This window comes from Condylostylus longicornis, unplaced genomic scaffold, assembly GCF_029603195.1.
Source record: "Condylostylus longicornis isolate FDR11 unplaced genomic scaffold, ASM2960319v2 ptg000053l, whole genome shotgun sequence".
In the NCBI taxonomy this organism is placed as follows: domain Eukaryota; kingdom Metazoa; phylum Arthropoda; class Insecta; order Diptera; family Dolichopodidae; genus Condylostylus; species Condylostylus longicornis.
This window is the reverse complement of record NW_026578022.1, coordinates 1,741,331-1,766,849: the sequence shown is the minus strand read 5'-3', so window position 1 is coordinate 1,766,849 and position 25,519 is coordinate 1,741,331. Positions and strand designations below refer to the sequence as shown.

Here is a 25,519-nt window from a genome sequence, read left to right as displayed (position 1 = left end):
ACAAAATTCCATATAGTGTGGAATTATTCTATTACGTATACAATTAGTATATCTACACGAAATCCATGTACACTTATAAAATGACTACAGATTACTGAAACACATTCGCAATACAATAATTACAAATCGCTTATATTTTAACGTTTAACACGATTCATTATAACGTTTAACTCTTCATAAAACTTTACAATGTTATTTTAAACATTTATACAAAAATTCTGCGGCAAACCGCACATATTTGTAATCCTTTTATACTTCGTTATCATTCATTTGCATAAAATGTTCTTACATATTGTGTATATTGTTCATACATAATTATCGTACATTACATATATATACAAATTATAATTAAATTGTCTGAAATAATTACTTAGACGTCAAACGTAAGTAAATATGATGAAATTCATACAACAATTTGTCTGAATGTGAATTTTGAATGAATTGTTAACAATGCTTTTATAATTGAATTAAATTGAATTTTTTGATATTCAATTAACTTTGTATAATATATGTAAATAATGAAAATTATTAATTTAATTGAGAAAAATAAAAATAAAATCAAAATTTAATTAAAATTTGTCTCAAATTTTAATAAAAAGGACGGTTATGCATTTAGGTATGTAAATAAATTTTTTACAATAATATTAGTAAAACTTACCCGGCGGATTGGGCTACGAAATATCCGCACTAAGGTATGCTTGTGGTAAGAGTCCACTAAAATCCAAATGAAAATCCAGACGCGACGGACTCACAATGAGCGGCTCTCTGGTCTGCGACTGATCCCTGAGGGATGGCAGAAATTACATGTGCTGCCTTGCACGAGGGAATTATTCTCAGAGGCTAGGAAAAGAAAACTCCGAAATAAAACAAGCAAATGCAATGAACAAAACACAAGGATTGATTACCCCAGGTGGTAATCCAGTAATGCTGGAAAATCCACACTCTTCGAAGGCTGGTCTCATGGATTCTGGGGGAGACCACTTATTGCATAGTAGATCGGCGTTGATGGACCCATTTAGAAGGAGATCGGGGGTCTTGCGATCACCCCCATTGGTGATTGCAGAGAAAAAGGACAGAGTTAAGGATGATAACTCTGAGAAAAAGTCTAATAAGTTTGCGGAAGACAAAAAAATGAAAACCCAAGAGGGTAATATGAAAAGGCATCTAATACAGGAGAATAAATTGGATACTCAGGACTCGAGAATAGCCGAGTTGGAGAGTTTTTGTAAGGTGCTACAAAACGAGATCTGCAAATTACAGGCAGAGAATGAAGATTTAAAAAATCAAATAAAATCTGCATCAACAGAAAAGAAAAACAAAGATGCGGAAGTTATCGTATATGAAACCGACGAGGAAGAACTGGCAAGAGAAACTGACTGGATCCTAAAACAGAATAATGCAAAAATGGAAAAGTCTCGTGAAATAAATTCAGAGACGACAGTTAATAAAAATAATGAAACCAGCCCTAAAATGAAGGCTGAAAATCCAAAAAAGCACAAGCCTCCTCCGGTTATATTGAGCAAAATTAAGAACTACTCCCACACAGTTAAGATATTAAAAGAAGAAAGAATAAACGTTAAGGTCAATATGATGAATAATGACCAATTAAAAATAAATGTGGAAAACGAAAATGAATACAGATTACTAACAAAAGCTATAAATAAGGCTAGACTGGAGTGGCACACGTATGAGAATAAACTGACGAGGCCAGTTAAAGTTATGGCTAGAAATCTCCATCCATCGTGTGATCAGAGGATATAAAAAAAGAGCTTATTAGCAAAGGCTTTAAACGTCTAGATGTTGTAAATAAAATCAAAAGGAAGAAGGAAAATGGAAAATATATTTCAGTAAAACTTTCGCTCTTTATGTTATCTTTTGACCATTCCAAAGAGAATGAAAAATAGAATACTTACAGTACATGAGAGTAAAAATTGAAGCCCTTGGAAGCAGCAAATCCATTCCTCAATGCAAGAGATGCCAGAAATTTGGACACACACAAAAGTTTTGCCAAAGAGAGGCTAGATGTGTAAGATGTGCCGGTAATCATATGACAGCGGAGTGCAACAAGAAGGATAAATTTCAGCCCAAATGTGCGAACTGCAATGAGTCACACCCTGCTAGCTATCGAGGATGTTTGGTTGCAAAAGAAGATTGAAAAAGAATAAGACCAAACAAAACCAAGTTAAATTTAATGAACAAAGAACTCCAAAAATAGACAGAATGACGGCACCTAGTAAGGTGTTAAAGGGAGTGTCTTATTCACAAGCGCTTCAAAGCAAAACCCCAGAAAACTTTCTAAGCCTTGAAGATAACTATGATTTTAATTCGGATCACTTTGCTGTCATGTTAAAGTGAAAAAATAACTAAAACATTATTTAGGCCCAGCTTAATAAATAGCACTACAGATTGGGTGAGCTTTAGATACGAAATAATAAACAATATTGACGTACGACAATATTGATATACGTACACAAATTATAAAATTTATCCTGATAATCCTTCTAACCATTATCCATTAATAATGTTGACTTTAACCGATTAAAATGTGTATTAAAAATAAAAACAATTAATTTTGTAAACTATTTATTAACGTAATTATTAAATGATATTTTTTATTACGGATTTAAAAAACCAAAATAAAAAAATAAAACAAAAAAATTAAAATGCAGTATACTTACAAGGCACAACTACCCATACATTAAAATACACACGAACCTATGTATGTATCAGGAATTTTAATAATATTACATTAATTCAATTTAAATTAATCACATGGATTTTCTAGTGCGACAAATTCAAAAGGTGGAAATAATATACTCATATGAGTGTGTGTATATGAACAAATCCATACATATGACACGATTATATACGAGAAATAGACCGGAAATTGATTTCTGGATGAAAGGATATTTATTTTTAATAATTATTTAGTTTATACCATAATAGTCAATAACTTATATCTATTTTAATATTAAGTTGAAATTTCATATAAATACGTGCGTTTTGTAGTAGTTGTAGATTCAGGCATTGTATGCGAATTGAAATCAAAATAACACTAATTTATGAATAATTTTATTTATATGGAATTCGGAACAGTGATTTATTGGAAAAGTTATTCGATTATTTGCACGGGCCTAATACTTTAGGTACCATGTTTCCAAAAATTCAGTGCTAACTTTTCTTGTACCTAGATAGGGTTTAGAATGCAGTGTGTTAGTTTAATAAGAAATGTCAAGTAAGTAGGTATTTTTGAAAATACTGCCAATTATTTATATTTTTTTGTTATCCGTTAAGTTTTTACCATTTTTCCAAAAAATTTTTGAAAAAAAGTGCTTATTAGTTTCACTCTGTCCGTCCGTCCGTGGACACTTTTTTTTTTTCAAAACTTCTACACCCTTGAAGATAAAAACCTTAAATTTATTACGTAGATAGATCTTTACTAGAAACTTATTTTCGTAGAACATAATTTTTACCTATCTATTTTTTACCTAAATTCCTCCCCTCTAGAAGTTATACCCCTCCAAAACCCTAAAAATGCCATTTTTTAACTATTTATTGCAGTGAAACCATAAGTATTTTTGAAATTTCGCAAACGCAGAAAAGCAGTGGCTTGCTTCCTCTAGCGCGGTATACTGTAGTTAAACTTTAGAAAAACAAAATGGCCGTTCAAATTTACCGTTATATAAAATCCGTTTTTTTCCAATTTTTGATGTCATTTTTCTTCTAGACTCCAGGTTCTAAACACTAGTAAATACTTTATTTCGTTAGAAGAAATTTTTTTTCCATCTCCACCCCCTCTCAAGTTATCGCCTCTTGAAATTTGTAAAATTTGAATTTTTGACACCTTATATTTCCGAAACCGCAAGCTTTTCCAAATTTCTATAAACGCAAAAAGCTAACGGTAAATTCCATGACATTAAAAAATATAATTATTTTCCTTATCTCACACAATTAACCCTTAAAATCGAACATTATGTTAACCCCACTTTATATTAATTTTTGCTTTATTTCAAAGACTACGTAAATCGTTCATCTTAAATATATGCAATCCTAGAAATAGTTTCGTTTATGAATGAAAATAATTTGAATAGTGGGGTGGATATGCATATATACTGTTTTTAAAAGCAGTATTTTCACTTGTTGAAGGGAAAAGTGCTACAATACAAATCACTGATTTGAACCAACTTTATTTTATTGTATTTAGAAAATCTAGGTATTCACTTTAATTTCCAGTTCTTTTGAAAAAATTTGTTAATCATTAATAAAACTTATATTTTTCAATAATTATAGCACAACTTCTTCCACTATATTTGAATTTAATTTTATTTTTTATATTTTTAATGAAAAATTAATTAAAAAAAAAAAAAAAAAAACTCTTTGAAATTAATTTTTTTCTGGATTTTTATTATTCAGTCTTTAATACAATTTTTCCGATTTTTTTTTTTTCAATTGATTTTTTTTATTTTATTTTTTACATTTACTTTATACATATATTTTTATTTATACACATAATTATTTAATTTTTAATTAATTTACAATTAAATATTTATTTTTTATTTTTGTATTTAAAAAAATTCTTTTTTATTGTTTTTAATTAATTTTTTCTACTTTATTTTCTTATTATTGAAATTTTTCTTTTTCATTGATTGCCCAATTTTTGAAATCTTTGTGTCTATTCCAAAAAAAACATTTTATTAATATTTTTTATTTGCAAAATTTTTTTATATATTTTTTTAGTAAATTATTTTTTTTTTAAATACATGTTGTGTGTTTTTTCACAAATATTCTATTTTTTCTATGTTATGGTCATATTTTGCATTTATGATAAAATTTTAAAATTTTCATTCTGTTTTACACATTTTCTCTATTTAATTATTGTTTTTTTTAATTATCTAACAATGTTAGGTTTTAGGTATTATTTTGTGTACAAATTTTATTTACAATATTTTTAAAATGAATATTATCAGGAATAGAAAATGAAATTATAAAATACACAGAAAAAAAAAATAAAATGAAATTTTTATAAATATTTCAATTTGAGGATGAAAATTGTGTTTTAATTTGGGTAGTGCATTTAGAAGTGCATTCAATATGAAATTCTATTTTATGCTTGTATATTATGTAAAATATTTTTGGGACATTTTCATGTAATTTTCATTGCAATATCTAATTTTGAATATTAGATTTTATTTTGAAAATGAAAAATTTTATGTGAACACAACAAAAATAATTTGAAATGTTTTGCTTTTTCAAATGAGAATAATCAAATAAAGTGATTTTTCTATAATGGCATTAATTTTAAAAAAAGAAAATTTAATTTTTAAAATTTGCAATGAAAACAAGGAAAATGATTTTGTTCCCTAAAACTCCTGTTGTAGGGAAATCACTGTTTAAAGGAAAATCACCTCTGCATCAGTTTTAGTTAGAAATTTCAATATAAACCTCATTGTACAGAAAATGGGTATAGTAAACTAATGGGAAAAATCGTTTCTAATTTATGTAAAATGCTAAAGACTGTAAAATTTTTATAATTGAATTTTATTTGAAATATTTATTTATTAAAATTCAATGATTTTGTGAAAAAGTTTTTGAACTGCGGCTATTTTATTATCAACCTAATTGAAATAAACATGCAATGACATGGAGTAGTCATAAGTAATTCAACAACTAGGTAGCACTTATATTATAAAGTGTAGTGAGCTTAATTAAATTGTAATACAGAATTACTAGAATTAAAAAATAAGTTTTCAGAAAACTTTAGGAATTACAATGCTAATAAATTTAATTTTGAATTTAACATGGTTATTTCCAATATAATATGAGGATTAGTATTAATTATTATCTATTATAATATATTAGAATTATTGTTATCTAATGGAATTCATATAACTAGATTCTATAACCACATTAAACAAATCAATAATATAAAACAAGAGGATTAAATTTCCAGAAGATTGTACTAACAAAATTAGTCAATTATAATAATTAAATGGCGCACCATTCGGGGCTCAATGATCATTCTATTCAACCAATCAAATAATAATCCTGACCATATTTCCTCTAAAATAACTTTATTGAAAATTTGTAATTTTCCAGGATATCGAATTTACCAGTGTAAATCATAAATTTGGTTATTTTTCTTATAAAATTTCAATTTTCTACAAACTTTTACAAGCATGTATTTTAATTTTAAAACCACTCCGTATGATAATCCTTTTAAGCTTTGAAATTTTTGAAAATACAAAGTGTCTATTGAGTTTTTACATATTTCTGATTTTAAGAATAGCTCACTAGAATTATTTTATTAAGAAAATCTGCTACTGGATTGTATTATGAAAATCTAATAGTCTACTGGATTTTTCTGATAGATTTCTAGTAATAATGAAAAACTGTGAGAACGAAAAGGGTTTGTAATTAATTAAGAGTTAAAAATGTTTTACAATGATTTTGTTAATTTGAATGCAAATTAATTTTCAAACAATCACAGTACTTTTAAAATTAATTCCATAAAATCTAGATTTTTTTTTAGAATGAAAAAACTCAAATTCAGCATAATATTGTTTTCTGATTAAGTTTTTTAATAAAATTAAGTTGTTGAGAGAGATCTTTCTTAATATTTTAACATATGGAGAGAGTTTTTAAATTAAAATATAATTAAAATTCAATTTTGTAGTTTGAATCAAGGAAGAATAATTGATTTACATTTCATTTAACTAAAATTGATAAAGAATTTTTCAATATCAACTTGATTCAAATATTTATTAAGGTGGACAGTGCAGCGCAGAGTTATCCTTTACAATTTTTATAGTAAATATTTACAAAGTTCATAATATGGCCATATAGATTTTGTTCTATTTTAGTAAAGATTTTACTTATTTGTATTTGCGTTTTAATTATTTAATTTTCATTTTTTCTGCTATTCAAATTGGGCACATTAAAAGCTTTTCTTATTTTCTAATAACACCATGATTTTATCTATTTTTTTTTTTTTAGTTTTTTATTGATTTATTTATGTATGTGAATTTATTTATGCAATATTTTGTATACATTTTGTATATAGGTACAAGTACATTATATTTTGAAGATTTTATTTATTTTTTTTTTTTTTTGTAACGGGATGCAGCTATTTCGATGCAGCTTAAAATTTTTTTATTTTACATTTTCTTTTATTTTCAATATTCATTTTTTTTTTAGCTATATTTTACAAATTTTTTATATTTTTCATTTTAAAATTCGACAACTTTTATAATATAGTTAATTTTTTAGATTCTATTCATTTAAAAAATTTTTTTCCAACATTTTTATACAAAAAGTAAAAGCAATAATCAAATAAAATTAAAAAATTTTAAAATTTTTAAAATTTAAATTTAAATTGCAATGTCTAATTATTAAAATTCAAATTGATATTGTGATAAAATTTTTGGAAATTAATAATGTGAAAATAAATGGGAAATATTTTTCATTTACATGAATTTTACAAATTATGAATAATAAAATAATGATAATTTGAATACCTATTTTTTAGAAATTGTTAATTTCGAAATTGAAAATAAATTCATTAATTTCAATTTTCGTTTTCCAATTTAAAGATTTTTAAAATATTTTTTAAAATTTATAATTTAATTTAAAAGATCAGGATATTATAAATAATACAGTTAGAAGTAGTAAACAATAAGCGAAATTTTTGCAATTTTTATTGATACCGACGACTGTTTTTTAGAGTCTGATATCGTATATCTCGCTATTTTAATCTCCAAGTGAGAAGATGTACTCGTAAGTGAGTAACTATCGTATAATTGTATAATGTGGTTTTCGAATGAGAAGAATTATTTCGTGTTGCGTAACTGGTTATTTTCTAAAATGACATAAAAAATTTATTCACACACTGTTTTTCAAGGAGAGACGTTCAGTCGATAATTTGAGAAAAAATACAAAAATCCGATTAAAAAAATTAGTAATTTTATTGGAAAAATGAAATATCGATTAGTGAGACGAAAAAGCGAAATACACAATTAGACTGTTAATTTAAACCAATATTGTGAATCTAAGTTTTATTCCGAAAAATTAAATAGTACATAATTTTGTATCTCCTTTGTTGTGAGAAAAACTTGTTAATGATAAATTAAATTTTAGCGGCAATTATAGCTTTTATTGAAATAAGGGAATTCTCGATAATTCAGTTACAAATGAAAATGCAAAATCTGCAAAAATAGCTTGTTCGAAAATGATAGACTATTGCGCTTAAAAGGAATTTTTAATTTTTTTTTTATAACAACTGCAAAAATATTATGAATTAAGAGAAGAACATAATAGGAAAATGTTTGACATTGAAGAATTACTCGAGTATGTTAAAAATTTGTAGAAGCAAAATGTTCAGTTAAGATTTAATTTCGAATTTTCAGTGCATATATCTGAATTATCGAAAATCACTAAAATACTTTCGAAAATATTTAATTTTTGCACAATAGAAACTTTTGAAATTTAAGAAACCAAATGACTAACTAATTTAATTGCAAAATAAATTTTTAAAAGAACAATTTCTGAATTTCTTAAATTTTAAAATAGATTTTAAGAAGAAAATTAATTTAAAATTAATTTTAGTATTCCTCGAACTAAAATTTATTATTTTTTCTAAACAACTTTAATAATTAACCAAATAATTATTATGTATAAAGAAATAATATTTTTCCAATTAAATTTTAAATTCAATATTAAATTCAATATCAGTAACGAAATACCATGACTTCCAAAATTAAGTAACACAATAAACAATTCAGCTTATTGTGAATTATGATTTTTTAATTCTGCATTTTGAAAGTCAAGGACAGTAAGAATATTATGATAGTAAACAATATTGTTTAAATAATCACTTTGGTAGTAATTAAATGAATTTAGATAATTTGATAAATTTCGATCTATCACAATACGGTTGTATTGTATAAATTGTATAATAAAAACTATAATTTTTCAAAAGTTAGACTGTTTTTCATTTTTTAAATATAATTTTAAATTGGAAATATTGAATATCGTTCGTATTGACGAAAGATAATTTCTAAAAAAAAAAAATATAGACAAAAATGTTTAAATACTATAAAATAATTCATATATAAAAATTTAATTAATAATAATGATAATATGTAATATTTATGTAGTAATTATGATAATAACTTTGTTTACATTAGAAAAATAATAAATGTTATTCACAAAATTTATTTTTTTTATACAATTTATATTGTGAATTTCTCGTTTTATATTTTATTACATTCGAAATTATTTTTGTTTTACATCCGAAATTTAAAATTATTTTTCAATAATAATGATTTAAAATTATAATAATAAACTTAATTACATGATAATAATTAATATATAGTACAAAAGAATCAGAAGATTTTTGTTTTATTTCTTTTTTAATAATAATTATTATATTTTTATACAATATAAATTATTGTAACATAAAAAATATTTTAAAACTTGTTTATTCAAAGTTTTCAAATTCAACTTAAAATTTAAATCTTATTAACAACAATATTTTATTATTATTATTTAATTTATTATTAAAAAAAAATTATAAACTTAAAAATTATATTTTTAATGAAATAATGTTTACAATATTATATAATATGTTTTAAAAAATAATTTTCTTATTTAATTAATTAGGTTTTGGTAAAAATTTAATTATAATTACAATTCTAACAATACAATAATTTTTTAATAGTTTTAATTGATAATAATAATAATGATTATGAATTAAAGAGTTTTATTAAGAAAAATTAATATATAAGAAATTCCGAAAAAAATCAATAATTTTCATAATTATTAGAAGTTAAAAAAAAAAAGTATTTTCAAATATGGCTTTTTGTATATAAGCAGAATAAACTATGGGGAAGCTGTGAGAATCCCGAGAATTCCCATGTCCGACGGAAAAATTGAAAATTATTACAACTTCCCTACAGCTTATCTACTTTTATATTTAATACAAAAAAAATAAAAATTCTTTATAATAAAAATATGAAGCATATTATTTGAAAAGAACAAATTATTTTTTTCTAATTTTAGAAAAAAATTTACAAAATTCTTTTTTTTTCTTTTAACAGAATTAAAAAAATATTCTAAAAAAGTCCATATAATTTTTTTTCATCTCTTTCAATATTTCTTAAAATTTTTTTCATTTATATAATTTTCTTATCATAATTAATAATTATAGAAATTCAAAAAAAAAAAAAAAAACTATAATTTCAAACTATAATACTAAAAGAAATTTGAGGCTAAACATATGCTTGCCCTCTTGTTCTTGGCTCTTTACCTTGCAGTCTTTCAATAAAATTTCTCCAACTTATTACTGTTTTACCAGAATATAACCATACACTTGATGTAACACCAACTAACATTGAACATAAATATTTAGCCATATATATTTGAAATATTGGTCTTGGTGTATCACCATTTTTACTTGGCAGTGGACATGGTATTGAAAATACTTTACACATATCACGATTCCATTGTATCATCCATTCATCAAAATTATAATATTCATAAAATAAACATCCTAAATAACCTAATGCTGGTAATATAAAAAGACCACTAAAGAAACCAATTCTTAACATTAAACGTTCTAATTTATCAGTACGTTTACCATCTGTTTTCATAACAGTACGTATACGAAATAATGATACAAAACCAGCCAATAGGAACAATGCACCAATTGATAAATAAATACATAATGGTAGTATTAAAAATACACCTAATGAATGGGTATCCAATTGTCCAACAAAACAAACACCAGATAGGATATCACCTAAAATTAGAAGAAAAGAACGAAAAAAAAATTTTTTATTATTACTAAAATTATAATATTTTAAAATTATTTAATTTTATTTTTAATATGAAAAATATTATGAATGAAAAATATTTTCTAAAACCTTAAATATAAAAAAAATCAAAAAATCACTTTTACAATTTTCAAATTATTTTTCTCACAATTTGTACAAAATTGTTGTCCGATAAATGGGGCCCGCAATGACGAATTAAAATATCAAAAATATTATTTGTAGTTGTCAGATATTTTGAAAATTGTAATTGCCAGTTGAACAAAATTTTCATCATTAGTCTTTCATGAGAAATGTTTAAAGAAAAAAACCGGTTTTGCAGCGCTGTTTATTACACCGTTTATTATTCTGTGGAAATTAGTTAAAACCCAATATAAGGAAATTTGTACAATCCCGATAAGGTAAATATCGAGTTCTGCAACTTCGTAAAATTGATTAGTTAATTAGGTTTATCTGGTTATGGCTTCAAGAACTTATAAAATTTTTATTTGTTAATTTGCTCATGGAATGCTGGTAAAGCAATGATTGACTCTTTAGCATTTTATTATTATCGCTAACTCAAATTGGCCAAAAAATAGGTTATCGGGTTTTGGCAAATTTCCACAGAATTGCATGTTTATTTTTGTAATTTTTTTTGAAAGCTCTCCGACTTAAATTTTCTTTTGAAAAATTAAAAATTATTAAAATAATTATATTTATAATTAAAATTATCTTACCAAGGGCTATGCTAGCATACTAAAATCAGTTATGTTTTGAAAAATTTTCGAAGACCGAATGCCGTAGGTTGCATACGCTATTTAAGTATAAATAATGAAATTTTTTTTTTTTTCTACTAGGTGAAAAAAATCTCGAAAAACGAAGAAGGACGGCTCTATCTGCCTTTTTCTTCCGACAGTGCGGGAGCGTGACTCCTACCATAAAAAATCACCTAAACTCTGAACGAGTAAAACTGGTCCTACAGGCCAGCTATTACCTCCGCGCTAACTTGGTTTTCCCTGCAGGAAATTAATACCTTCCACAAGGAAATTGGTATTTTGTGTTAAATCTAATGGTCTTGTTCGTTTAAGTCTTTCTGTCATAACGCCATTGTCTAGCATATTTGCATGCCGTTCTATATGGGCATATTCAATGCATATTTACATGCTGCTCTAGACGGGCCCTATGCTTTGTAGCACAACTCCTATTGATATCACTGTTACGTATATACTATGGCGCATTTACCATGCCCCGTAGAGCCTTATTCTGGAAGGTTTGAATTTTGTTAATGTGAGTCTTCTTGGCACAACTCCACAGTATAATGCCATATAGCCATATTGGTTTAATAATTTGGCTATAAATTAATATCTTATTATCAATTGCCAAATTGGACTTACGACCTTGGAGCCAATAATTTTCTCTATATTTATTTAATATTGAAATAAAACGTTTCCCATTATTTCAAGGAATTCTTAAATAAATTTCATTATTCAAAGTATTTATATGGAGCATTACAATAAACTGAAGCACAAAATAACCTATGAAAATTAGAACAAGTAATAAATGTGCTCAAAATCATCTGCTCTTTATTTGCATTAAAATTAAATGATTATAAGCGATAGACTCTTTTATAACTCTTACATATAATTTATGCATGAATAGCTCAAAAATTAAAATTAAATCAAATTCTGTAATCAACCATTGACAACCGGTCTACATTATACAGTAAACTTGACATGAAATCATTAATAATTTACTAGATTCTAATTTAGTCGTGAATTTATGTAATGTAAACGAATGATTCTAACATAAAAATCAATAATTTGAAATTCATGTTAATATTTTAATCTTGAATTTTAATTTTCATTCATAACTATAAATTATAATTTAAATTTTATAAAAATATAATTTCTTTATTAATATTTTTAATTGATGTAAAATGTTTTACAAGCCCACATGTTATTATTTAACATTAGTGATAGAAAATATTTAAAATTGATGATTTTTAATATTAATTTTTCTTATTATATAGCGAGATTTTCAATACCAACACTGGCTGGATTGATTTAATATTTTAAATATTGATTGGTCATTAAATATTGAGGTTTCTACACAAAATGTAATACATAATTATAATAATTATAACATTTTCACCTTTATTATGTTACATAATATTTAAAATGACTCTTTTATGGCTTAAAATGCACTCTCTAACCTGAAAATTCTATATTAACTTATTAATTTTAATATATTTTTTAACGAAAGAAGTTTAACGAGAGAATATCATAGAATAGCTACATAAATAAATTTAAGTATTGCTTCATAGCCTGTAAGAATGAGGTTATAAGAGAAAAGAAACAGAATATTTTTATATTCTGGATTATTGGAATTGCCAGACTACACAAAAAAAGCTTCTTTTAAATAGACTTATGGTAAAATTTTTGAAAAATTTAATATTAAATTCGAAATGTAAATGTTGTAAGGGCAGCTAAACTCTTGTCAATGAAATTAATTTAAAATTATGGAAAAATCATAAAAGTAACAAAATAATTTAAAGCTACCAGATTCAGTTTTAAATGTAATAGTTATTAAAACTTTTAATATTTCGTGCCTTTAATAGTTCGGCATAGAACTCATCATTCGGCATAAATACGATTCAATTGCCATTTGAAAAATCGAAGAAATAACGACTTATTCTGTCAACTTAGATAACTTCTATAAAAGAGCCATTCTTTGAGAAATAACAGCATCTAAGGTGGCCAGAAAATTTTGTGATAGTATTTTTAATAATGAGCATTATAAAACGATATAACGGAGGTTTGAAGTTTCGAACTGTTTTTAAAAACCTATACGTATCTTCCATTACACTGAAGCAATCATAATATTCTTTGATAAGACTAGCGACACAACAATCTAACCATATTTTCGGTAATTCACGAAATATTAAATAAATTTTTGTATTGTAATAAATGCAAAAGGTCACTTTATAATCACTTCCCGAACGATATTTCCACTTCGTGTACATTTTGCATTGTGGTACATACTTTGTTATTCTTATGTTTCATATGTGTAGTGTGCACCAGTATACCCTTATAATAATTCTACTAATATTATTGGTTTATTGTTAATATTTAATGAGAATAGTTTTTGTAAAAATATTTTAATGGTTACCATTTATAGAAAATACCTTTTGAAATGTTCACCATCTGTTAAGAGGAAAAGAAAAAAACAAAGCATAAGCATACTTTATTTTTTCGATTCTCTGACTCATATCAGATTTTTCAAATTCGGTAAAATATTGTAATAGGGAATTGTCAAAATATTTATATTTATTTAGTCTATTTTAATTTCAATAACAATATAGTAACAATCTCATTATTATAATCGGGTTATTTATGAATTTCCAAGATCCAAAACTAAATAATCGGACAATCCAATAAAATTCAATAAATTGAATTACAAAATTCGAGTAATATGAGCGAAGTAATGTGATTTAAGTCATTCATAAAAATTGTAGCGAAAGCCAGCGAACAATTCTTACATGATAAGAATCGAATTTAGCTATTAGTGTTATGCACACTACCGTAAAACAAATAAGCAAATTCAAGTGCTGTCCTTGAACTTTTGGTTAAGAAATTACAACAGAATTTGAGTAAAGAAAATAAATTTAAGCGACAGTCTTTGTATAATGAATAGCAAGAGAAATGGCAGGATTCAAAACATTAAAAAAAGCTTGAAATTCACACTATGGTATAGCGGTTACGACTACAGACATAAGATTACATCATGTATAGTTATATAGCCTACAAACTAATACAATGTTCCATATTGTTTAACTATACACTCAATATTGTTTTACAATACAACTGAATCGTCCATCTTTAATATTACAAAACTCTTTTACGTCATTAAAAAGAAATTTTTTTTTAATTTTTTGGGTTGATTTTTCATACACAATAGCCATAAGAATATTTTCCTCTTTACCAAAAAAGGACTTCCACTTTACAGAAAAATTATAAAGAATATTTCCCACACCAATATAAAAAAATCTGATGTGGTCAGCACATAACCGACCGCATTGTGTATTGCCTAGTTAAATGAAAGTTTTACAGAATATTATAAAAATGTCTGTTAAATACTTCTTTCCAATTTTTAGGACATTAGTAAGCTTATAGTTAATATACTAAGAAAAATGTAAATTTGCTCGCCAGTTAGTTTCGGTAACAACCAGAACTCAAATATCAAATTTTAAGAAATTCCATCAATTTGTTCTGTGGATATGGTAAAAAATGTAAAATCGGCCCGCAAATCAGTTTACGAGCCCTGATCTTTCCAAAAAAGTTATATGTTCATTGCTTTAATATGAGGAATTCATATATTAAATTTCAATGAAATCGGTTAATTATTTCTCCTTATATGCGCAAAAGTGTATGTTTGGCCCGTAGTAAACGTCTAGTTGCCGATGCCTGATCTTTCCAAAAAATTTACATGTTCATTGTTTTAATACGGGGAATTCATATATTAAATTTCAATGAAATCGGTTGATTACTTCTCTTTATATACACAAAAATGTATATTTGGCCCGTAGTAAACGCCCAGTTGCTGATGCCTGATTTCTTCCAAAAGTTAGGATGATTTGCGTATGATCGAGCAAAGCTTATATATGAAATTTCAAGTAAATCGGTTGAATACTTTCTTCAAAATGGTGAAAAATGTAAAATCGGCCCGCTAAAAAGTGCAGTTCCCGAGGCCTGATATATACCAAAAGTTGATCGATCCGTGCCATGGTGGAAACAAACTTACATATAAAATTTCATCAAAATCGGTTCAGCCGAACTTGAGATATACGCGTGCACACACAGACCGACAGACCGACAGACCGACAGACCGACAGGTTGCTAAAAATAGTTTATTTACACTTCCCTACTATGGAGAAGTACGTTCACACCGAAAACTCGATATGCAAAATTTGTTGCCATCACATAACCTACCTATTGTTTACACAATACGGTCGGTAAAAATTTAATAGCGTAAAAATTTCTATAACTTCCATTTTAGTTTTTTGAAATATTTCTGCTACTGCATGTTACTCTAGGGTTTTCGCATTGAGCTTTGAATTATTTGAGCTTATAGAATTATAAAGATTTAAAAATTTAAATTTTTGAATGAAATGTTGAATACCAGTGCAAGATTATTTTATTTAACCCTTTATTATGCATATGGATTACTTTAATGCGACAAATATTTCAGCCATAACGAGAAAATTTTTTGTTGCATAGTAAAAGGACAAGTATACTAAATACCCGGAATGGTTGCGAAAATGATAGCTTTTTTCCTTAAATCGCTCCCACTAACTGCCGTAATTGTTAAATACTAAAATACCAAAGGCCACCCGCCATCCTTGCTCAGCCTCACACAAATACTATTGCTTGGTGTTCTAGTGCAGAAGTCATTAAAGTTTTAAAATTTTGATGAATGAGTCGAGAGGAGAAGTTGTCCCGCCAACGGAAAGTTTATTTCATTTTATCATGTGCAGACACAACTATATAGCACTTTGTCTGCCAATTATGATTCGGTTATTAAAGGGTTAATAAAAAATTTTATCAAAGAGCTTTTTAATTAAGTAAGACCGTTTTTATTAAAACTTCGTGAAAAACGATCAATTTTTTTTTATTAATTAACAAATTACTTTACATTTCAAAAAAAGTCTGATTTCATAACTTTACAGGAAGCTTAACACGTACACTCATAATAGCTTTTAACTTGCTTATAAAAAAACACGCTGTGATCGTATGCAGTAAAGAAAACGAAAACTCGATTGGAATTTTTTTCTTTTTCCTTTTCTTATTTTTTTTTTTCTCATATTCCTAACTAATATTTTCGATTCCAATTATTTTTATTAACTATTTTTTGCCTTCTTACATACAAAGTTATTTTTATGGCATTTTAGCGAGGCTGTTTTTTTTTAACGTTTTTTTATTGCAATAGCACTAACGGAATCAAAATTTGTCATAATAAATCAATAACAGAAACGCTTTAGTTACATGCATTAAGTGTATGTTCTATTAGCGATACTATAAGTATACGGTAATATTTTGATGAATGTCAAATTGTATGTACCTTTGCTCAATATACAGTGAATAGTGAACATTTAAACCTATTTTCCATATGCGTACCGTCGCATTTTAAAAAAGAAGGATGATAAAACTTACTTAATTACTTCATTTGACTCGTGAATTTGAATCACAATACATGAGATATCTCGAAAAATTCGACTGTAAAGTTTGTGATATACACTCAGAAAAATTGCTCCAAATTATTGAAGAGTTTTTTTTGAAAAAATCAAAAATTTATAAGACAAAATGGAAGCAAAATTATTTCTTTATGTAGTTCTTATTAATATAATTCCACGACTAGTTTCGTAGATTAAAAATTTTTGAAAAAATCATATAAATCGAATGCAACTTACTAACTTACAGTTTACAGCCTAGATAACATTTTACTTATCTATATAAATATATTTAGTTTGGACATGGTCATTAAATCTCGGATATTAAAAATGGCCGCTTGATTGTTTGCGCTTTTACAGTACAATCTTAACTCCTATATCGTTTACTCAGTGTTGATTTTATTTTTATTCAAACATTCTTTATAACCCTTCTTTAAAACTCTTTAGGACCCTTCCTAATTTGTTGTGAAAATTTAAAATCTTTATTATAATTGACACTCATAATGAAGTAATTATTGTTGTCTACCACTGCTAAGGCATAAGGCGAATATATCCATCTACTTACTAACTTTATATTGCGTACATAAACATACGCACAAAATATATTTAGCAAATTTTATCATTAATATTATCATTCTCCTAATCCCAATATGCATCTATATTTTTTTTTTAATTCACTATCTAAAAATTCAAGTTTTTACTTTTTCATCATAAACTCATCACATTTCAAAATTTCTTAATCACCTTCTTGAATTTCCTCTCCAATGTTTCGAGTTTCCTTCAAAGATATCAAATTTATACATTCACACATCCACTCGAAGTATTCATAATGCGAATGTCGTAGATAATTTTTTTTTTTAATTCACTAATAAGATTTATTAATTTTATCGCATATTTTCTATAATAATTGACGGAAATGTAATTAAAAAGTAAAAAAAAATCAATAAAAAAATTTTTTTGTGCTTAAAATTATTAATGATAAATTATTGTTAGTTTTATTTGCAAGGTATGGTGGCAGTACCATCATCACAAATATTGCCAATTCTATTTAAAAAATTAACATTAGTTTTTTTCTTTTTATGTCTCTGTGGTTATAAGCAAAAACTTCTTAAATGATGCTTGCTCAGTAGATCTTAAACTTTCTAATAAATTCGAATTGTTCATGATTTACTCGAGATTTTACCAAAATACAAATAATGTGTCCAAATTAGTTACATTTAAATTATAATGAAGTGTAATGACAGCAGAATTTTAAAAAAGGCTACCAAACATTGCAGTAGAGCTTCTTTAGAACATTTATATAATGACAATTTATTCCCCAACATTTGAAAACGTTGTTAGAAAAAAATTTTATATAAAGACGGTATGCAACACTATTGGCTTAACTATAGTTTTGGAAAAATTGACGTTTACGACTGAAAGATTTCAAAGTATAAAATTGTAACAAATTTGGTAAATAAATGAAATCATGACTTTAAAATTAAACCTCGGGAACACAGAAGCGAACTCAAGAGAAATTGATAAAATTTACATTTTAAACTTCATTTACTACAATCAGAGATATTTTTAAAGCCCAGTTCTGTTAGGGCTCTGTAGTAAACGTCTAAAAATAGCTACATGAATAAATGTCATAAATTTTGTTGGATAATTTTCTTCCCAAATCAAAAATCGACAAAAATACCGTTTAAACCGGTGACAATATTGAATTGCCCACTATAGTAAGTTTTTTTCATTTATACCACAGATGGTTCCAATATATGGATAATATGTATTATTATTTCTTCTTTTTATAATAGTTACCTTAAAATAATATACAGAAAAGGAAAGAGTTATATATACAAGAATTTATTGACACATTAAAATAATACTTAGAAATTTATTTCCATGTTAACTTTAAGAAAATATTTATCTTAAGATTATGTACCATTAACAATTTTGATTTTTTAATGTACATATACAATTATGATATACATACAAACAATATATAGATCTGATTATTTTCTATCATATACATACACACAGACAATTGTGTATAGTTTAACAAATATTTAATATACTCTTCTTGGGATTAGTTTAAAAATTTTTTTTAGATTTTATACACACATAAGTAAGTTAAAATGAACAGGTTGGAAATCGTTGAATATAATATTAATATTGAATGATTGTGATGATGATTGCTATTATAATAAACATGTTATTATCATAAAATTTCACCTCCTACGGGTTAACAGAATTGATAGAATTTAATATTGTATTCATTTATCAGTATATAATTTCCTTATATATGCATAAGGTGGTATATGCATACATTTAGGCGTATAAAATTGAAAATAATGCTAAGCTCTGAAGAATTAAAATATTATACTACATGATACGATATTCTAAATTGTTATATAAATTTAATTTAGTTATTTTAACTATTATAATAAATTATAATTACAGGAATTTGTAATTTAAATAAATGCTAAATTGAAATTAAATTGAACAATTAATTTATAAAGAGAAGAAAATATTTTTTCAAAAACTTCTTGTTGTTCCAAATAAAAAAATAATATAAAGAATTCACTGTAATTTTGAAATTTTAGCATTTTGATTGCCGGAATCAACGCGTTTTTATGAAATATGACTACTCTCACTTTCTGCTACGGCTGTTAATGGAACAGCCGTAGAAATCACATTTAAAGAGTGAACAAATTAGCAAAGCCACGTCGGAAATTTTTAAAATTAAAAAATAAGGTACTTCTACTTCAATTAGAAGTTCCCTAAATATCATATGATCGAATGATATTCTGTTCAAAATGGAATGCCATATTTGTCCGAGATATTAACAACCATCTATGTTAGAGCTCAGAGTACGAAAGAGATTTTAAATACATCAATGAAAATGACTTTAAATACATGCCAAAATTTTGTTAAACAGATCCGAATCCCTAATGATTCCGAATCCCTAATGATTCCCAATCCCTAATGATTCCGAATCCCTAATGATTCCGAATCTCTAATGATTCCGAATCCCTAATGATTCCGAGTCCCGAATGATTTTCTAAACCGAAAATCAACAGAGTTTTACCACTCTCCCGTTATCACCGATTCGTAAATTGTTTCAGAAAAATTCTAAAACCAAACAATAATTAAGACAAAATTTGAAGTTTTCCTCCTCTTTTAAAGTCAATTTATTTTTTGATCACATAAGTATTTTCCTTTTTTACTGCACTCATGCACACACCCTGTCAGATATTTCATGTTTTCAATCATTGTCAATATTATTATGCTGATAAGATTGTAGGTATTATCATCGTCATCATCATCAATGTTAATAATTTGATATAAACATAGGTTTATAACAATATTTATGTATGTGTGTATATATTGTACATATATTTTATAGGAAATTGAGAAAAGAATCATGTTTGATTGTAATTCAATTATATTCCTGCTATTATCTTACAACATTACAAAAAAAAAAAAATCAAAACTGTAATCAAATGCTTATCCTACACTTAGTAATATTTTTACATTTTGAATTTTAGAAATATACTTAAACTATACAATTAAATTTGTACATAAATGCATATAAGATTTTATTTTCCGCCAACATTTTTGATTTTCTTGATAAACTCTGACTTCTTTTTGAAGAGATTTTGTTTGTAATTTTGCATATTTATAATCAATATGTGTGTATTTTTGTGAAGAAAATTCTTGGAATTAAAATTGAATATCGCAAATCTCAACACTAAAAAGACGAGAAATTTTCTTTTCTTCTTAACATTCCAAATGTTTTCCAGGTCTGCTAGACCATAATCGATTTTAATATAAGATATCACTTGAAATTGATGACGAAATTAAAAAAAAACGTAGACTTTGTTTTGAAAACCTTTAGTAAACTGCAAAATGATTTGATATTGTAACAAACAAAAGAATTATAAATGTATAGATTTGTGTAATTCCATCAATAATTTTTTTTATTGCTCCAAAGGTTTATAAACTTTTCTGTGAGTGGTGAAATATCTTAAATATTGTCCGTAAAAAGAATTCGTGTAATTCTAGATGAGCTAAAGATTTGGAGCTTGGACCGAAGTCCGCAATTGCCGTTTTCACTTCGAACACTTTCGAAATATGATACCGGTGTAAAGGTCACGAAGTTCTCCGAAAATTTTGTTCGTGAACTTTTTAAAAAATCGGCCATCATCAATCGAAGCTCTTCGCGCCAAGCAGCAACTGCAAAATTAACAAGAAAAGTCAAAAAAGTCAAAAGGATCAATTTTGGAAAGTCACAAGTTGTAGCGCACAATAAAAATGTGTTCCAAGAAATTCTTTAAAACATTAGAAATTTTTTTTTTAAACATGCTTAAGGCTGTTAGCAAACCCGTTAGGGTAAAAATACCTTTCGATTGATTTTATCGAAGTTGTGCGAATCGACTACCGATTTTTTCAGTCAATTTTGAAAATTTGTAACGTGGTTAATATTAGAACTACGAGTAAAACAATTGAAATTTTTTCAAGACTTTTCGGAATCAAATTTTCGGAAACAATTGAAAATTTTTCAAAAATTTTCGGAATCAAATATTTTACAGCAAAATAGCTGGAGCTCATCTTGGTTTCAGATGGAACGAAGTAATACTTTCATAAACAGATTTTACCTAAAACAAAAATGTAAGCGATATTTTCAAATTATAACGAATTTGGAATCGCTGAAACACTATAATTGAATTCGAGTCATTAAAGATTCACACTGAACGCAGAATTAAACCATTTTGCAATCTGCTTATTAAAAACGTATATTAATTGTATAACAAAAACAGTTTGAGAATCAATTCTAATTTTTTGAAAAAAATGCAACAAATTGAATAATTTAAAAGATTTTTCTATTCAAATTTCCATTTATGGTTATGTTAAAAAAAAATATTTTAACATTCGACGAACGTCTTGAACAATGGTTATTATTAAAAGACAAAAAATATGTTATTTCTAAAAATTTTTCATGTTTTCTGCAATATTTTTGCAATGTCGAATGTTTTTTTTTTTTAGTCAAGATTTTGTCAAAAAAAAACAACAAAGAAAAGCATGAGGTATTCAAAATATTAAATGGAGAAGAAAAGAAAAAAAAAATAAAGTTGGATCAAAAAAATGTTTTGTAATGCAGCACTTTTCTATTCAGCAAGTGAAAATACTGCTTTTATAAACAATCTATAACTATGTACTACATTATTGAAATTAAGTTCAGTTAAGAATATTTCAAAGATTGCATACATTTAGGATGATCAGTATTTGCAATCTTTGAAACCAAAAAAAAAATCAAGGAAACATTAACATAAGGCTCGAATTTACGGGTTAATTACTTGAGTTAAGAAATATTTTTAATGGCATTACTAACGGTAAATAGCTATCTACATTTGTACGAATTTTGAGAAACTTGCAGTTTCGGAAATATAAAGTGCCATTAATTTAAATTTTACAAATTTCAAGATGGAGATGGAAAAACTTTTCTTCTAACGAAATAAATTTTTTATTAGTGTCGAAAAGCTGCTAAAATTTCAGACACCTACAAAAATTTGAAAAAATCATGTACACGAACGTACGGACGGACAGACAGAGTAAAACTAACAAACACTTTTTTTCAAAAATTTTTTTGGACAAGTGCTTAAAACTACATATATTTTTTATTAAAAATTCAACAAGCTAAACAAGCCACGATACACAAATTGTATGTAGAAATTATACAAAGTCAAGATTGTAATTTAGAGATAAAAAATAATTCGTTAAAATAATGACTAAATTTTTTGAATAGAATTTTGTTTTACATAATAAAATTAATAATTGTTTTCTTTTAGTACGAAAAAATCTGAAAATTTTAAAATGGTTATAATTTTGATGAATAATTGACAATTTTTATGATTCGAAGTTGGTTATTGTCAAATTTCTCAAAATCTAGATTATTTTGTAAACTCCCTGACTTAAGTGTTATAGAGTCTCAAATTTCTTAGAATACAGGCATTTACTTCCCAATTACTTATCCCGGTGTAGTATACGGGAAAATAAGTATTTCATTTTTTGTTTTGATATAGACGATAACGACAAAAATGTTTGTTTTTTGCCATGACGATGTGTGCTCACTGCAGAATATCATTTTCAATAAAAATTACTTAAGTACACTTAATACTCTGTTTAAGTTTAAACTTAAATAATTAATATTAATAACCTTTAATGAAATGACACAAAGATTGCAATTGTAATTTTGTAATAAATTTTATAATAGAGCCATTCCAACCGCATATATGCCGCTGCATACTTTAAAGATCTTTAATAACGCATAAGAACGACAATCATATAACTTGTATTTTTGTATAACAATTAATATTGCTTAGAGCCATCTATGCCTTTTATTTTCATTAAAAAGTACTCAGAAAGAAGACAATTTTAACCTTCTTAAAATCTATACTTATTAAATCGTTCCTTGTTAATTTTATTTCGGAATTGCATGTGTTCTTTTTGCTTTTCAACTCGTTTACTTGCATTTTGTTAATAACCATATTTTACACTTTCCTTATCTATATTAATATTTTTTAGTATTAAATAAGTGATTATAAAATTATGTCCTTTTTTTTTTCTTACTAAAATAAATTATGTAATAAATAAAATAAAATTTTAGAGCATTATCCGATTGAAAAACTCATATTCCAATGCAATTATATTTTGTAAGATAAAATCCAAAGTGTGTGCAATTGCAATTTTCAATAATAATTATTTTATTTTCAATTTCCATTAAAAAGTTTTATCATATTTTTCATATTTTAAAAATAAAGAATATAAGATGACAATTTTTTAATATATTTTTATTTAATTTTTTAGTAATATTTAAGATAAACTCTTATACTCGGCATTAAAAATCTTCATGTTAATGAAAGAAATTCTTTTAAGGTATTTTGTTTCACTTGTTAACTTCACGAATTCTAATGATATTAGCGTATTGAAAGAAATTATTTTATTTCATTTCAAATCTAAATTACTTTAAAATGCGAGTAATTTGCGTAAAAAAGCGACAAATTTTATGTATTTATTTAAGTGTCATTATTACGGCTTGCAACTTAATGAATTGCAAATATGAAGTACATTTATAGGGGATAAATGAAGAACTACTAATATGTGATAAAAGACCTCTTGCTTATTTGTATACAAAACAAATTAGTTTTTTTTTTTTCCTCCACGGGGACCGAGGCCCTTAGGCCCCACTCACGTTGACCCATAGGATCTTTTGTGATTCCGCTCCCCCCTACATTAGCTCTATTCCTAAGCCCCTAACAAACCGCAGTATGGCAGCCACATCAAGCTGCGAGATCCTCCCCGGAGTCACAAAGCCCCTTCCTGAAGCACCTCAGCCGCAGGTGAGCAACCGCCCCGCATTCACATAGTAAGTGCTCCATGGTTTCGTCCTCCTCCAGGCATAAACGGCAAACCTCATCCGCCACACTGCACATCCTTTTCAAGTGGACCCTCGAGAGGCAGTGTCCAGTGAGAACCACCACTAATGTTCTCAAATTTGGACGACTGAGCAAAGTCAGACCCTGCCCCTTCAGTCCCAGGGGACGCACAAATTTTTTAGAGTGCCCAGGCAGCTGTCCCAATGTTCAACTCTGGCCCGCTTCTCCCATTCACTGAGGCCACGCAAGACCGTAGTCTTGGACACCCCAAAGCATGGCTCCGGCCCAACGAAGGGAGTCGCCGCTCCCTCCCTGGAAAGACCATCAGCTCTCTCGTTCCCGCCTACTCCGTAGTGTTCCGGCACCCACATCAAGGTTAATTTGTTGTGCATGGCCAGGACACCAAGGGTGTCAATGCAATCTTTCAGCAGCTTGGATCCCACTATATCAGACAAGAGGGCCCCGAGAACAGCCCTACTGTCCGACATAATAAAAATCTTGCTCCTTCTCATGTAAGGAACATGAGATACATTCTAGAGCACACAACTCTATGGCATATGTCTCAGCCTGAAATATCGATGGGCAGCGTCCGGAGCCCTTAATATGCTTACGCTCTCACCATACACAGCCACGCACACCCCTTCTTTGGTTTTGGATCCATCTTTATAGAAGACCACGACCCCAGGGCCAAGTTGTCCCAGATCCGCCTTTCAGCTAGATCCATAACGTATGGCTTCACAATGTTCCTCTCCCCTCAGACGAAAGTCCAAGGGCTTTGGCTCCCTATATTGCCTTATCCGCAGAGCCCCTTTCATAGCCTCCCCCTTTAGATAAATATGAAGCTGTGCCAAGCCCAGGAGAGCCTCCATCGAGGTCGTTATGCACGTTCTCAGGGCGCGCGTTATGCCAAGACATGCGAGGCGCTGCAACCGAGTGAGAGAAGCCCGCGCCGTCGCCTGCTCAGCCTTCTGCCACCATATGACAGAAGAATAAGTTACAATTGGTCGACCAATTGTAGTGCAGGTCCAGTGGACCATTTTAGGTCTAAGACCCCACGTTTTTCGATATGG

General features: G+C 27.0%; 1 protein-coding gene across 1 annotated transcript; it reads right to left on the bottom strand.

Annotated features, from left to right (window-relative positions):
• Nucleotides 1-10,265: 10,265 nt before the first annotated feature.
• On the bottom strand, nt 10,266-25,110 carry LOC129611587 (frizzled-like). The gene is made up of 3 exons (XM_055524796.1): nt 25,086-25,110; nt 21,121-21,249; nt 10,266-10,795 (listed from the first exon to the last, which is right to left on the bottom strand). Exons 1-3 carry the CDS (start codon nt 25,108-25,110, stop codon nt 10,266-10,268), a joined length of 684 nt encoding a protein of 227 aa, XP_055380771.1.
• Nucleotides 25,111-25,519: the final 409 nt, after the last annotated feature.

What these genes read in the sequence shown, in the direction of transcription:
- LOC129611587 (XM_055524796.1), bottom strand. Translation starts at nt 25,110, where the DNA reads ATGGATCCAAAACCAAAGAAGGGGT. An exon ending in TCCAAAACCAAAGAAGGGGT is followed by an intron (nt 21,250 to 25,085) that starts GTGCGTGGCTGT and finishes TTAATTTTGCAG; the next exon opens with TTGCTGCTTGGCGCGAAGAG. An exon ending in AAGTGTTCGAAGTGAAAACG is followed by an intron (nt 10,796 to 21,120) that starts GCAATTGCGGAC and finishes TTCTAATTTTAG; the next exon opens with GTGATATCCTATCTGGTGTT.